Here is a 17,602-nt window from a genome sequence, read left to right as displayed (position 1 = left end):
TGCATTGTTTCACAAATGTTTCAGATCATGAAGCAAATTTAAATATTAGTCAAAGACAACACAAGTAAACACAAAATGCAGTTTTTAAATGAAGGGTTTCATTATTTATGGAGGAAAAAAATCCAACCCTACATGGCCCTGTGTGAAAAAGTGTTCGCACCCCAGTTAAAGATTAACTGTGGTTTATCACATCTGAGTTCAACTTCTCTATCAACACCCAGGCCTAATTACTGCTACACCTGTTCATAATCAATACATTTCTCTTAAATAGGACCTGCCTGACAAAGTGATAGAAGTGACCAAAAGATACTTTAAAACTACATATCATGCCAATATTGAAAGAAATTCAGGATAAGAACGTAAGTAAAAGAAAGTAATTAAGATCTATGAGTCTAGAAAATGTTATAAAGTTATTTCTAATGTTTTGGGACTTCAGCAAACAACAGTGAGAGCCATTATCCACATATGGGAAAACATGAAACAGTGGTGATCTTTCTCAAGAGTGGCCGGCTGACCAAAATTATCTCAAGAGCGCAGCAACAACTCATACAAAAGGTCACAAAAGACCCTACAACAACATCCAAAAAACTGCAGATCTCATTTGCCACAGTTAAGGACAGTGTTCATGATTCCACCATAAGAACGAGACTTGGAAAAATGGCCTAAGTACCACCACATTTTAGAAAAATAACATCATACCTACAGTAAAAAATGGTGGTGGTAGTGTGTTGGTGTGAGGATGTTTTGCTGCTTCAGGACCTGGAAGAGTTGCTGTGATAAACGGAAACATAAATTCCACACTCTACCAAAAAGTCCTTTAGGAGAATATCCGGCCATCTGTTCGTGATCTTAAGCTTAAACGACCTAGGTTCTGCAGCAGGACAGTGATCCAAAACACATCTCACTTCATATGTTTTTCACACAATTCCTAAACTTAAGTAGAACAAAATAAAATAAAAAAATGAGACAAAAATAAGTTTTGGTAAATTATTTATTGAGGACCATTTTCCAATATTTCATATTTGTGAATGGCAAGTATATGAAAACCTTTAAAATTAGCAGATGTTTTTTAGGGGGAGATGTTTGACGTTCCATAGATATCTATAAAAATAAAATATTTTTCTATTTGATTATGCTCATATTTGCAAAAAAAGTATGATGTGGGTGGAACAGTGATGTTTATAGGTTGTTGCTTTTCAGGCAGTATAAGGTTACAAAACCATCTCTACAGAGTTCAGACTCTTCCACAGAAAGACATTTTGTGTACAAATGGATCAAATTCTAGCTGATTCTACAAGTACCATGCAGAGCAAGACATGTAATAGTCTGCAAGGTTCTAAAGGAACCCAAGGGAGACAAATTTTCAGGCGTTCAGACGATATTTCTCTGTTTTAGCCAATCCGATAGGGCAGCGTTTATTACTGCAGCTGCTGTTTCTCATCCAGCCACTAGAGGAAACTCCGGAGCTGGAGCACACGGTAATACTCGCTCGAGGAACCCCGCAGCGAGCCTCACTCGCCAGCAGCTACAGGCTCAGCTCAGCTCGAGTTTTCACGATATTTGCAGTTCATGTGTAGGAAGAGAATAATTTTTCAGCCCAATCAGTGAGTAACAGAGCTAACTAACCACACACAACACCCAGTGCTGCATAAGTACAGCAATAGCAGCAGGGGGAGTCAGTGAGCTAAAGGAAGAGCCTCAGTTAAAATGTGGAATCTGGCAATAGCAAGGTGTACCAATCGTAGACTACAGTTTATGGTATCCAAATTTGATAGTTTCTTAGCTAGCTACACAAGATAGCTAACTACTGAACAATCTAGTGTAAAACAGAACTCATTTTATTGGGCTTGTGAGAAACTAATAATACACAGCCATAATGTGAAGCTCTAAATATCTGTTAATTATTTGGTTAGCTAATTTACCAACTGTTTATTTTAACCACCATTTTTTTAAGGACACCACTTTTTACTGGGTCACCTAAAGGAAACAGTGTCAGACTGTTTTTTTTTGTGGGATACGCAGCAGTTTTCTTTTGTTTCCACTTTAAACTCCACAGTGCAGTTTTGTACCGGTAATCAAGTAACAATTAAAGGACCACTTTAGTTCCTCTGATTTCACTATTTATAGGTATATGTTTGAGTAAAATGAGCATTGATGTTTTATTCTATAAACTACGGACAACATTTCTCCCAAATTCCAAATAAAAATATTGTCATTTAGAGCATTTATTTGCAGAAAATGAGAAATGGCTAAAAAAATAATTCAAAGAAATTAAGTTCATATTCATAAAGTTTTAAGAGTTCAGAAATGAATAAATATCTGGTGGAATAACCCTGGTTTTTAATCAGTTTTAATGCATCTTGGCATGTTTCCTCCACCAGTCTTACTCACTGCTTTTGGATTTTTAAGTCTAATTTTTTTTCCAGATATATATATATATATATATATATATATATATATATATATATATATATATATATATATATATATATATATATATATTAACAGTAAGTAAATAAACCAAATAATAATAAAAAATATTAAATATAATTATTCATATTCTGTATGTTCATTGCATTGTTATTTTTATTTTCAAAAAAACTTTTGAACTTTTTTTTACGTTTAATTCTAGTATATATAGGTTGAAAAGAAGTCAGTCAGTTTAGACTATATTATAGTTTTGTGTTCTAGTTTTTTAATGTTTTATTTATTTTTTTAGTTATATTTAATTATATATAGACATACAAACAGCTTCTGCTGTATACGTGATTCTTGGCCCCGTTACGTTACCTTGCTTGAACAGGACATCCTGAAAAAGCATTCATTGCTGCAGGCAGTTTCCCAGCAATAGCATGTAGTTACAGGCAACTAACACTAGAGGGCAGTGTTCAAATAAAAAAAAAAATAAAAAAAAATCCTTAACGGACAGTTAATTGCTTAGGGTTTGGTTCATATATAGACATATAAAACAGCATATAACATATAGAACTATATGCCAATGAGAAATGTAGTCCTAAACACTGTACACAGACACAAACGCACACAACAAATAAAAAGTTACATTTTTATTTACACTGTAAAACTAGTAGTGCACACTGTATATTTGTGTACCTGTTAATTCTCATATTTGGCTTACTGTAACTCACTGAAAACAAAATCGTTGAAGGCAAAAATGATATAACTACAACCCAAACATAATGTATAATGTATTATATGTTATTATTGTGTATTATATATACAATAAACATTGCATTATTAAGTGTTAAAAGGCAAAACCCTCTAGTTGCATCACATACATTTGGCTGCATTTGTATCAAAGAGAATCCTGAGCAGAAAGTGTTTTTAAACAACAAAAAAAATAAACACATCCTAATGACAGAAAACAAGTTATTAAGTACCAAACAGTCATAAATTATAAATACCTTTAAAATGTAGTGTTTATGTAAATATACTGAGTACTGTAAAGATACTGACACTTTAAGGTTGCTGTTTCAATAAATACAAATAGACTATTAAAATAGTAATGTGAATCTGAAGAGTACCGTCTAACAATATCCCACACACGAAAACAATATTGCATTGTGGGAAAGTTTTATCTGCCTGTCACGATCAGCATCTATACCACCGTACTGTATGCTATATACCAACCCAAATCGCTACTCTCCATAATAGGGTCATTGAAATGTAAATGAGGCAATTAGTCAGGGTTATAGAGATCAACCGTCCAGAGAGCTGCACATTTAGGATCACTTGAATATATTAGCAATAAATAGACACCACAAAAACCATCACTGACACTGTCTTAGCTGCCACTGTAGCTCCTTTTGTAAAAGGATTTCACGCCTCAAACTGTAAGCAAGACAGGTTTGAACACACAGTCCAGAGCTGTAGAATTAATTAGAACCTTCACAGTAGAGTCTAGGTTTGATGTGTGAATTACTACAATTACTCAGAAAAATTACTTAAAAAAACTAAGAAATCTCACACCTCATGGTCAACATGAATCAAAATCTAAATTAAAAAAAATAATAAAATCGCCAAATATGAGGAACAGTTGAATAGAATTCAGTAGTAGAGTTTGTTTTCCTTTTGATATTTACAAAATTCTAAAGGCACTGAATTTTCTCCAAAAAAGATTTTTTTACACTGTAAAATTATTTTTCAAGAATAGAGAAGATTCTGGATTATGAAATCAAATCGAATGGTTTCTGGATTCTAAAATCTGTGGGTTTTTTTTTAACAACTAAAGATTCTGGAATTTGTACATTTTTAGAGCTTTTTGGAAATGTTTGTGAATTTGAAAAAAAAAAAATACATATTCTTCAATTGAGAGGTTTGAAGATTGTAAAAAAAATATGAACTACAAACATCTTTAATTTCTAGATTCTAATATTCTAAAACAGATAATCTTGAAATTGTTAAATTTGGATTTGGAAGAGGGAATTTTCTAGATTCTGAAGTTTTAAATGGTCTGATACTCATAATGGCATTAAACCTCCTGTAAGTTTTATGATATAAAACTCAAAAAGAAGACAAAAAAAAAGAAAAATCCACTATACATGTTATTCCCCTATAAGAGAGCTTAAACATGCTAATACAAAAATACATGCCCATCATTTTAAACATCATTTAAACAGGAATCTAAACAATAATTAGAATAAGACAGAACATAAGAAAAGTAGGAATATCTCTGCCCTAGGGCACAACTTAAACTTTGACCCACATGGTCATATGACTTCCTGCCCTGAGGCTACACAGTAGTGACAGCGGGAATAAAAGGTAAAGAATTAGCTTTAATGGCTCAAGTCAAAATATCCTTTTGTGCTTGTAGGCAAAGGGCGTCAACACATTAAGATATATGAGTCATGGTCAAAACCCTGAACATCAGAACAATTCATCATCCCCCCATCTTAAAGACAGGAAGGACTCCAAATTCAAGCGCATTAAAGTATTGGAGAAAAAAAAACAATACAAAAAAAAACTCCTTTGATAACATAACAGCATGACTTTTTTCTTTCTTTTTCATCACATGTATTATTTTATTACTGTAGCCTTTTTTAATTAAGACAAGCTTATGTTAAAACGAAAATACTAAATCATCTTTTAGACGTAGCCATGCTTAGGGCTCATTTAGACTTAACGCTAAATACAGATGTTAATTTTGTCCGTATTTGTGCTCGTTCTCTAAAAGCTTATTGATATGTATGGAACATAGAGTAGTACCACTGGATATCATGGGGGCAGTGTAGCCAGTGGTTCAAGTAAAACACGACCACTGCCATATGGACATGATAAAGAGGATACTTATGAGCTTATGATACTTATGGTAAAACTTGGATTTAGCTGTGTACACTGCTGCCACTTTAAATTTTTGTGTTGCAGTTCAAATATCATCACAAGCTACTTTACCATTGCCATGTTTGTTACACTGCTCTAGTGAAGTAGTATTGCTTAATATCCATGCCATCATAAATGACACAAGAATGTGGGCAGTAAAGGTTCCTCGGTTTAAAATTGACATACTTGTTTTTAGATGTAAAGTAAGTATAAATTAGCCTTTAAATAGACACTGTTAAAGGCACCTTAAATCTATCAAGTTATTATAAGAATATTTATCACTCAAAGTTTCCTGAAGGCACCAACAGTAATTCAAAGGACAAAAGTAAACAGTCATCATTATCCCATCCATACAGTGCTAACAGGGCCGCACTGGTAAGGGTGAAGTCATTCTGTTTTTAACAGTAGGCAGCATTAGCTGTCTTCATCCCACATGCAGAGCTGCTTGTGTGGTGTGTAGAAGTCGTAGCGGTAGCCCTTGCTGCAGCTCCTGATGCCACACTTGTAAGGGCTGGGCCCGTGACCACGGCAGAACTTCAGCATACACGGGTACCACTCCAGCCTCAGAGAGTAGCTGCACAAGCAAGGCTGCCACGGGTCAGCAGTGGAGCTGCAGCTTTGCAGTCCTGGACCCTCCATCTTCTGAGACAGAACTTCAAATATGGAGCCCCCAACACCTGCACCGAGAAATAAGGTCAGTACTAGACTACAAAACTCAGTAAATGTGAAACTGATAAGCTATCATTAAAAATGGTTATAAGTTGTTATATTGTACTAATTAGCATAATACGGTCTAATTTGTGCCTAAAAAGGTTATTCCTTATCTGTGACCAACACAGTGCTGCTCTAGTGCAGTATACACATAAAGATGAGTTTCTTTGATTTTACCAAATTGAAAACCTCTGGAATATAAATCAAAAGGAAGATTAATGATCACAAGCCATCAAACCAAGCTGAACTGCTTGATTTTTTTTGCACCAGAAGTGTCATTAATTTATCCAAAATCAGTGTGTAAGACTGTTGGAGGAGAACATGCCAAGATGCAACTGTGATTATTCCAGGGTTATTCCACCAATTTCTGATTTCTGAACTCTTAAAACCTTATAAATATGAACTTGGTCTGAAAGCTCTGCATATTTTTTGTTATTTCAGCCATTTCTCCTTTTCTGCACATAAATGCTCTAAATGAAAATATTTTTATTTGGAATTTGGGAGAAATGTTGTCTGTAGTTTATAGAATAAAACCACAATGTTTTACTCAAACATATATCTATAAAAAGCAAAATCAAAGAAACCCGAGACACCAACCCTTTTCCAGCCAGTGTTTCATGTCTTGCTCGCGTGTATAGATGAAGTCTCTGGCATCTCTGCACACGTTACGAATGTGGGAGCTGAGGTGCCAGGATAAAGTCAGGTTCACTGCCACATTCAGGGTAGTCCGCTCTACGCCATGCTTCTCCTCAGCTGTCCGCACAACATGAGGGTTTTTCTGGAAGATAAAAAAAATACAGCATTGTATAGGCAGTGAATACTTCTGTTCCGGTTCTACCTTTTTTGTATCTGCTAAATTCAACATAAAATCACTAAAATTTTAATTATTTTCTGCTCACAATTGTACAGATAGGTTTTCTGTAAGTGGAGTTACATGCAGCCTTTCTGTTAGCTCTAACCAGTCTGGTCATTCTACACAGACTACTGCTTTCTGGATATTGTTTACTGTATTGCACCATTCTAGAAAGTGAATTCTAAAGGCTATATATTGTGCTGAAAATCCCAAGAGATCAGCAGTTTTAGAAATATTTAAAATTATGTCACGCTCAAAATGACTGAGATCTTACATTACCCAAAGCTCCTGACAGTATGTTCATGTGAATACAGTGTGTAAATACTGCTTTGTTTAACAATCTCTAGGTTCACTTGCTGTGTTGTAAATAATACATTTAACAATAATCTTGATTACCTTGATTACATACACAAATAGGATCATAGATTTTCATCCATTCATTTCATTATGTTGCATCTGTTTAACCCCAGACTGACCTGTCTCAGCCTGACCATGGCTTCACTGGGGATGATCTCTCCATGTTCCAGCCTGGTGATGAAACACAGGGACTGGTACTGCGTCTGGCCCCGCTCTGGCTCACCCAGCACCAGCGCCCGCAAGACCTTCACATGCTAAACACATCAAAGGAAGCAATAACACTGATAAGAGAACTGATAAGCAAAACAATGGAATGTGATAATGGAGAGAACCTCAAACTCAAGACCAATCATTGCTTTGGTTTGTAAAAGTCTATTCATGTGCTTTAGCTGACATGAAAAAAGGGGACGAGCTAGTTCGGATTGGGGTCAGTGAAATACTTACAGTTTACTCAATGGTGTTTATCATGTCATAGCTAGGCTTATATAAACCTGAAGTCTACTGTTTAATACAGAACCTGAGGACAACTAACAAGATATTAATTTCTTAAACATCCGGATAAATCAACATTACATTAGTTAAAAACCACTAGTTTAGACTATTTGTCAAAGACTGAAAGCTGGAATACACAACAATGTTTTTGTAAAAGTAAATACTATTGTGGCCTTGAAAATGCATATATCCAGGTCTTTTAACCAATTAAAAGTTTTATGTAGCAATATAAGTCTTGAAACAGGTTGAGCATCATATGCAATCATTATTGAGTGCATTTTGTATCTGTGGGTGTTTAACATTTTTGATAATAAAGTACTAACATTTTTTTTAATAATTCATGTTTCTCTAACCATGGTATAATATGTAGTAATAAATTTTAAATGAATAAAAGTTTTTTTTTTTTTTTTATCGTGCTGCCCTACTAAAAGTTAAACAGTGACATAACTCTACAGGCAGTTGTGGGCTCTGAAACGAACAGCATACTAAACCACATGAAACTGAAGCCTGATGACCCTCCTCGGATGACCCCTGGTGCTTCAGCTGACCTTTTACTCCCACACACGGAGAGCAGGCCAGCGTCAAACTGACAACTCTCATATACACTGATAAATGGCAGAACTGCAGAATAAAGTCTCTATCTCTCTCCCACACTGCTCCTTCTATCTGCTGGGCCTGTCCAGTGCTGCGTGCCTTTACACGGAACAGTGTGTACCCTGCAGCTTAGCGATGTCCGTGTTAGGCTATAGAGTGAGCTAAATGAGTAAGAAATCACTCTCCTCTTTTGTGATCGCAGGCCAAAGTGTTAATTTCCTCCTAAATCCAGCAAGTAAACATGCTTTTAGTGCAGCCAGGCAACAGCAGCCAGGGCCAATCACATTCCAGACTGAGTGTAATTAAGACACTTAGAAGGTGACATTCCAACCCTTAGAGGTACAAGAGAAGGGGGTGGTGGCGCTAAAAGAAGGGATGTTGGAGCTGGACCTTCCCCGGATTAGAATGATCTAAGGTCACAGAGTTAAAACTCCACACTGAGGAAACTGCTTAAGAAAAGCCCTGGACACTAAAGCCTAAACCTTAGCCTTCTCTACACTCAAGATACTAGAATACTAGAATCAGATACTAAGGTTTAAAAATCAACTTAAGCTTTTTACTTTAATAAAACTGTAAAAGTACTAGTTAAAGTATAAGATAAAAGTAATGTAAGGGGAAAAAAATGCCATTAAAGACAAAAGCCTATAGTGCTGTGAGTGGCATGATGTTTGCAGGTGTGATGGATCGTGTATAATTGTGTAAGGAGACAGAATTGTATTTGTTTATACTTCTCATCCAACCACAATCAAATTCAATCTATCTGAATATATTTTTTTAACCAGAATGAAAATATGCTGAAATGAAAGAGGAGTAAAGAGGCTATTTGTGTAAAAAAGCATCTGAAAAAGAATTATTCCAACATAATTACTCTATATGGGTAATTATAATTACAATTACTCTACTTGGGTATGGTACCAGAGTATTTGTACTTAGTTACTTAGAAACTCAGCCGATATTTAACGTTACAACAAGATGATCACTACAACCAACCAACAGACTGTACTCTGGTTTAACTAGTAATAATAACAATAATAATCTTTTATGTTTTAGATTTAAATCAATTGTTCAATGTTTGATGATTGTAATATTAAACTATTTAAATTCCATAATTTGGCCTAGTTTGGACCATCAGGACTATCCTAACCCCACAGCCTCACATAATAAGAAAGAAACCATATTTTGATATTGTATGGCCAGAAATATAATTGCTCTTAACTATGCATTTGCATCAGCTTTGCGGGTATTTATCATACAGAAATACTCCTTGTATTTTCATAAGCAGTCAAAATGTATCAGTGGAGGCAGACTCTTACAAAAACACTAATAAAATAGTAGCTTTCTTATAAAAAAAAAAAACACTGCTTTTGCTGCACTTTCTTCAATAAAACAGAACTAATCACACTTTCTCTAATGAAATGTGCATTTGTTGAGAGTTTCAGTTTTTTAAGCACTAATGTATACTGCCCTAACAAAGAATTAATTTGTATATTTAACTTTTGTTGTATATTTAATACTGTAAACAACAAAATCAGAGTAAGAATCACTTTATTTAACCCAGTATATTACTCATATCTGTCTTGGTGAGTGACACTTGTATGGCCTGACATACCACAATAAATAAACTAAGTTTTAAAGAATAAAATACTACTGAGAAAAAAAATACAGAAATAAAACTTTATAAATTCCAAATAAGTTTGTTTAGAAACCCACTGTGAAAATAGCTGACACTGAATATATGCAGACCTGGGGAAGCATAAAAGTACTATTATTTACAGAACTATATTAACAATTGTACTGTTACACAGTGCTTCATTTTAGGCACAGAATGTGAGATTCACAGTAAATGCAGCTTGTACAGATCCTTCTAAAAAATTTGCATATTGTGATAAAGTTCATTCTTTTCCCTAATGAAATGATAAAAATGAAACTTTCATATATTTTAGATTCATTGCACACCAACTGGAATATTTCAGGTCTTTTATTGTTTTAATACTGATGATTTTGGCATACAGCTCATGAAAACCCCAAAATCTCACAAAATTAGCATATCATGAAAAGGTTCTCTAAATCATCTGAATCAACGAATTAACTCTAAAACACCTGCAAAAGATTCCTGAGGCTTTTAAAAACTCCCAGCCTGGTTCATTACTCAAAACCGCAATCATGGGTAAGACTGCCGACCTGACTGCTGTCCAGAAGGCCATCATTGACACCCTCAAGCAAGAGGGTAAGACACAGAAAGAAATTTCTGAACGAATAGCCTGTTCCTAGAGTGCTGTATCAAGGCACCTCAGTGTGATGTCTGTGGGAAGGAAAAAGTGTGGCAGAAAACACTGCACAACGAGAAGAGGTGACCGGACCCTGAGGAAGATTGTGGAGAAGGGCCGATTCCAGACCTTGGGAGACCTGCGGAAGCAGTGGACTGAGTCTGGAGTAGAAACATCCAGAGCCATCGTGCACAGGCGTGTGCAGGAAATGGGCTACAGGTGCGGCATTCCCCAGGTCAAGCCACTGTTGAACCAGAAACAGTGGCAGAAGCGCCTGACCTGGGCTACAGAGAAGCAGCACTGGACTGTTGCTCAGTGGTCCAAAGTACTTTTTTCGGATAAAAGCAAATTTTGCATGTCATTCGGAAATCAAGGTGCCAGAGTCTGGAGGAAGACTGGGGAGAAGGAAATGCCACAATGCCTGAAGTCCAGTGTCAAGTCCCCACAGTCAGTGATGGTCTGGGGTGCCATGTCAGCTGCTGGTGTTGGTCCACTGTGTTTTATCAAGGGCAAGGTCAATGCAGCTAGCTATCAGGAGATTTTGGAGCACTTCATGCTTCCATCTGCTGAAAAGCTTTATGGAGATGAAGATTACATTTTTCAGTACGACCTGGCAGCTGCTCACAGTGCCAAAACCACTGGTAAATGGTTTACTGACCATGGTATTACTGCGCTCAATTGGCCTGCATACTCTCCTCACCTGAACCCCATAGAGAATCTGTGGGATATTGTGAAAAGAAAGTTGAGAGACGCAAGACCCAACACTCTGGATGAGCTTAAGCCGTTATCGAAGCATCCTGGGCCTTCATAACACCTCAGCAGTGCCACAGGCTGATTGTCTTAATGCAACGCCGCATTAAAGCAGTCATTTTTTATTATAAGTATTGAGTGCATAACTGAACATAATTATTTGAAGGTTGACCTTTTTCTTTTTGTATTAAAAACACTTTTCTTTTATTGGTCGGATGAAATATGCTAATTTTTTTAGATTTTTTTCTTTACTTTTTTGCCAAAACCATCCATAATAAAAGGCTTGAACTACTTCAGTTGTGTGTAATGAATCTAAAATATATGAAGGTCTAATGTTTATCAGTACATTACAGAAAATAATGAACTTTATCACAATATGCTATTTTTTTGAGAGGGACCTGTATTTAAAGTTCTATTTAGTGGAAAAGCCTCCACTGTGGTTGATGAGCAGCACAGCTCTGAGGGAATTTTTTTTTTAACATGTTAGTCAGCCGTGTTCTCAGGCTCCTACCCAACGGAAAGCAAAAGTGAGAACTGACTCTTATCTTCTCACTTCTATGAGGCACTTATGCCGTTATCTTTACACTGCAATGTTTGACTCAAAAACATTTTATTTGCATTGTGAAGAAGGAGGGCTTTTAAATGTCTGATTAGATTAAAATTCCATCTGTTTCTATTAATATTACTAAATAATTATTCTTCTTATTCACATGATTATTCTTATGTGATATATGCAAGAAAATTTTTTTAATATTGTTACTGTAATGCAAAACCTTGTATTTTTGCCATTTTATACTTATTAGTTATTTTATACTCAATCTGACAGTTTTTATATTGGTTCAAAATATTATGGGAGGACCAATAGAAAAGCTCTAAAATTACTTGGAATAAAATATTTTTTACACTGATGTCTATTAAAAATATAAAAATTATATAGACTAAAATATATATGAATATAAAAGCTTGTAAACAGCTGAACTCTGTTCATTTACTATGAAATATGAACTGCTGATATGAATGTTGACATGTGACTTAATCATAATCTAGTCTGGATTTTACACTAATTTCATTTAGGAACTCTCTAGTTGCTCTTCATCTTTTGTTTTATGGGAAATTCAACAGCTCCCTAATTGGTTTGCTGATACTACAGGAACAGGTCTGTCCATGTGTAAGAAATGTGGTGTGAAAGTGTGAGAATAGAGTGTGAGTCTCATGGTAAATGTGTGAGTTGGAAGCTCCGGCTTTCTTCAAACATCACACAATTTTAGTTTCAGCATTTGGATCGATGTGTGGACCAGTGACCGATAGAATCACATAATAGCCTTTATAATCAAAGTACTGACCACAAACTGACTAACTGTTCTACACCCACAGGACCTCAGTGGGGAAGATTTGATGGAAAATCCCTCAAACATCAAACTGAAACTTCTGACTGTGCTTCAAACACATTCACATGAAGCAGACGTCTTAAACAAAAAACAGCCAAATCTAATTGACTAATGTACTGCTAATAATACAATAAGTAGAAAAAGAACCAGTAAATAAACTGCTTGCTAAAAGTTCTGCACTGGTTAATATACAACAGTGGTATGGGTATACCGTACACAAAGCATCCCACGGTGGTACACCAGATGACCTCATTGAAATCTGTAATGCTGTAGTTTACTTAATATCATATTTGTATTTAGTTTATTTAGCATTTATCCTTTTAGACTCTCATAACTACAGTACTAGAAGTATTAAAGTGACAAGATTTGGGCATTTAGAGACCTCCCTGGTGAGGATGTGTAATTACAGCAAGCATGTGGAAGAGTACTTTTAATAGTTTTTGTGTTGTAGTGCAGTTTCAATTAATGCGTTTGCTTAGCTAATCACCAAACAATGCTGGGACCTCTTCAGATGGCGTGCTGTGAAGCATGTAAAGATGTGAAGTGACAAGAACTCCTCCCTCCCAAACCTACCAGAACGCTCTACTAGATATTTCAGGAATGGTTGTGACAGCACATTGAGACCACTTATATAATAAAATATTTTGTCCCACCTTCACCCTGGACACCACTATCCACTTTAACATCAGTATCATAGGCCCCATAATTGAACACTGTGAAATTTTATAAGATATGCTATACCAACCTGATTACAAGGTCACTCACAATAGTTTCTGCATTAGCATTAATAGTTAAAAATTTTTAAACTTCAAATTTGAGCGGTTGCCATGCAGACACTGTAGTTCACTAAACAGCACATCTGCTGTTCTCCTCAGTCTCAGGCCTTCTGAGATTTCTCCGTTGGCATACTGCACCGACCAGAAACAGTAACCAAACATCCTGCCATGCAAAAGCAGAGAAGACCCACAACGCTGGTGAAGAACCACTGGTATAAGAGCTGACATGAATGAGGTGAAAAAGCCACATTTAGCCTACTGTGTAATAAGTATGTGTGGCACACATGTTTTTGTGAAATGACTTGTAGGTAGTATTCAGAAGTTTTGGTTTGATCATGATTAACTATTGATGTAGAATATAAACCATTGAACTGTACAGAGTGCTTTTTCTTAAAATGTGTTCAGGAAAATACACAATGTGGAAACTGTGTAAAATGTCATTTTGGTCGTGTGGGCTAATATAGAGTAAGAAGCAAAGTTTAGCCTCCATTTTTAAAGAAATTGACTCAACTTACTTAAATTATTTTTAATTAAAAAGAGTGTAATCGTGAACACAAATGTTTGGCACCCCAGTCACATTGTGTGTTAATTTTAAGTAAAAATGAGCTAAACATATTTCAACTGCTAACACACCTCTGCACACCATCATTATTCATTTGCTTGATTTAACATATTGGTAAAATAACTAAATAACAACATTTTATATATCAAATTAAAAATATTGTTTCCAGTATGTGAAATTCAGTTAGTAAATATAAATTAGGCTCTAAGATTTGCACTAAAACGCCATACCCAAGTTTGCATTTTGAAAAGGATTTATTCAACGATCATCATTTTATAAATATCAGCAAAAAATGGAATTTGAGCAGGGGTGCCCAAACCTTTGCATAGAATTGTATGCTGTCAGTGATGTTTGATGCAGCAACAAACTGTAGAAAATAAAATAAAAAAATCTTTGACAATGACTTTACTGACAATTAATTTTTTTCACTCATTAGTGGTAAATTTGCTGTTTGTAAAAATGCTGTTATTTAAATGTAGGAAGTTTCACAGCAAATAATTTACGATATAGATTATATTACACTGCTTATAAAAATGATAAGAGATTAAGATCAAATTATAAACTCCCACCCAACGTTTTTGCTTTCTGGAAGGTTTGCCGGTTAAAATCAATATGTGACTTCGTGCAAACGTAGCTCTAGATTTCACTGGAACATGCCATGAAATTAATAATGTCTGTGGTCAACTGAAGACAGACGTAATATAAATAATACTGGCCAGATATAATCCAGCTCTGGTAGAAATGGTATATAAAATAAGAACAATGAAATGTTCCCTTTTATATCAAGAAAGATTTATCATGATGATGATTTAACTGGCTTTATGTAATGTAATGCCAATGAGACCTCTCATGTGCACCCATTGCAATGACGGTGCTGAAACGATAGATTGTGCAGCTCTATTTATTTATACACAGCTTTTCATCAAGTATGTTGTCAAAAGCAGCTTTGCAGAGATTCTTGCCCAGGATTCTTATGAACAAGCCGATAGTATTTTTGGTATGAATGATTTACACTGTGGTAGAAGGACTTTGGCCCTGCATGAGGCTAGATTCATTTCTCCAGCTTCACAGTCTACAGTCAGAAAAACTACCAAATAGCTTTCCAGTTTTTCGCCGTATTTGCTGCTTTTGGACACTGATGGATGTTTAGCTTTCCCCCAGACCACTGGTATAACTTTACAACCATTTCCTCCCATCAAATATTTTGGCTGCAATGTTCAGTCCTACTGAAACCACTCCCCTGGAGTCGTGCACCACACTGTCATTTTCTCTGCACTCGCTGAGTGGAGCAGATTGGAAGCACATGTACGAGGGATTGGGCTCCAAATCAGTCTGAAGAAAAGATGCTCTGTCCCAGAGAGATTGGGCTACACACGACAAGCTCTAGATGAATAGTGCTTTGATGATATCAAAGAAGCTCTAATTGGGCCTGAACCAGTCACTAACACAGATAGCGAAGTTAAAGGGTTTTAAAATTCGTCCTCCAAGATTTAGATGGTAAAAACAGGTCAAATGACACCTGGTCAAATAATTTATTATGAATCTAAAGTATAAAACACTTTTTGTTTACAAAATAATTTCATAATTCAAGGTCATGAATATTACAATATAAAAAATCATCTTTAAAAACAAAAAACACATCGAATGAGAGGAGGTACAGTATGTCCAAGTTTTTGACTGGTAATGTACCAATTTTGATTCAATGTCCACTTATATCTCATATGAAAATAAATAGATAATTCTTAAAAGCTCAATAATATGGCCAGCCCCTAATATATATACAACTCTGAAACAAGAGACCATTGTAAAGTGAAAAGTTTCTATAAAACTGGAATATACTCAAGAGGAAGATGGATGATCACAAGCCATCAAATCCAAGCTCAAATGCTTGAATTTTTGCACCAGGAGTGGCATAAAGTTATCCAAAAGCAGTGTGTAAGACTAGTGGAGGAGAACATGCCAAGATGCCTGACAAATGTGATTAAAACCAGTGTTAATTCATATGTATATAGGTATATGTTTGAGTAAAATGAACATTGTTGTTTTATTCTATAAATTACAGACAATGTTTCCCTCAAATTCCAAATAAAAGTATTGTCATTTAGACCATTTATCTGCAAATAAATGGTCTAAATTACAATACTTTTATTTGGAATTTGTGGGAAACATTGTCTGTAATTTATAGAATAAAACAACAATGTTCATTTTACTCAAACATATACCTATATACATAGCAAAATCAGAGAAACTGATTCAGAAACTGAAGTGCTCTCTTAATTTTCTTCTTAATTTCAGATAATTCAGCTGAAACTCAAGTTCATGAGATGCTGCTCTAGATGAGTGTGATTATGGTCTCTTACCCTTCTGAAGTCCGCCAGGAATGTGATGAGAGCTCCATCAGCCTGTCTGAACTCCAGGGTGATGATGTCCCTCTCGCTGTCCGCCTCCAGAACCTCCTGGGTGATCTGCCCGTCGCTCAGGCGGACCAGGACCCGCAGCTCGGAGCCGGAGCCGCCGCTCACCCACAGCAGCAGCAGCAGCAGCAGCGCGGCGGCCAGGGCCAGCCAGGCTCGCGGAGAGGCGGCGGAGAGCCCCCGCGGGTTCATTACAGAGAGAAGAGGAGACAGGCCGCTTCCCCCCCGCTCACTTTACACAACAATGAGCCATCTCTCCTGAATAAACTCAGCCTAGCAGACTACTCTCTACACTGATCCCCCCAACCACACAACAACAGCCGCCGCCGCCACAGCCCCCAAATCACTGCCCCGCATCCCCCCCCGACCCTCCGCAGAGCACCAGACCCCACAACCGCCCCTCAGACCCGGACTCAGAGCGGGTTTAGATCCAGCAGAGACTCCCGAGCGGTAGTTCAGTTTCTCAGTGGATTTGTTTTGTGTCCGGCAGCAGCGCAAACTACAACTTTCCCCCAAAACTCCCCCCGTCACTTCCTCCCAACTTCAGCCGCTCCACAGCGCACCACGCCCCGCCCCCAGCGCCGAGATTGGGCCGCAGCGGGGGAGGACAGGAGCAGCGCAGACCTGACCCGATACAACCGATAATATCGTCCTTATTTTACCGCGGTTTACTGTAGTGTATTTAAAAAATAAAAACTGTAGGAAAAAAGTATACCTAAACAAAAACAAATCACAAATAATTATGATAAAATAGAGCAGTAGTTAAATTCCTTTTTTCTCTATCTAAATAAAACAGGGTTCTTGCACCATTTAAAAGTTACATTTAATGCTTTTAAGACCTTTTTAAGTCTTCAATACATATAATTTAAGGCCCAAAAATGTAGTCATAATTTCTTTGGTAGAAAACATGTCCCGTTTGTTGTCAATTTTTTTTTTTTAATTGACTAACTTTAGTTCTCTCCCTGGTAACATAGCTAACTTGCCAGTGACATTATTATGTTAGCATGTTAGCTAGCTTGCTGCGAATATTAGTACGTTAGCTAGCTCGCCGCTGATACTAATAATGCACTGTACATGTCCAGGATTAAAGTAAAATGAATG

The 17,602-nt window shown here is 36.3% G+C and overlaps 1 protein-coding gene across 1 annotated transcript; it reads right to left on the bottom strand.

The window, feature by feature from the left end:
• Nucleotides 1–3,050: 3,050 nt before the first annotated feature.
• On the bottom strand, nt 3,051–17,054 carry oafb (OAF homolog b (Drosophila)). The gene is made up of 4 exons (XM_007245248.4): nt 16,448–17,054; nt 7,378–7,512; nt 6,646–6,826; nt 3,051–6,014 (listed from the first exon to the last, which is right to left on the bottom strand). Exons 1-4 carry the CDS (start codon nt 16,691–16,693, stop codon nt 5,752–5,754), a joined length of 825 nt encoding a protein of 274 aa, XP_007245310.2. The 5' UTR covers nt 16,694–17,054; the 3' UTR covers nt 3,051–5,751.
• Between the last annotated feature and the right edge of the window lie 548 nt (nt 17,055–17,602).

This window comes from Astyanax mexicanus, chromosome 1 (genome assembly GCF_023375975.1).
Source record: "Astyanax mexicanus isolate ESR-SI-001 chromosome 1, AstMex3_surface, whole genome shotgun sequence".
NCBI lineage: Eukaryota > Metazoa > Chordata > Actinopteri > Characiformes > Acestrorhamphidae > Astyanax > Astyanax mexicanus.
This window is presented reverse-complemented; position numbering and strand designations above follow the sequence as displayed.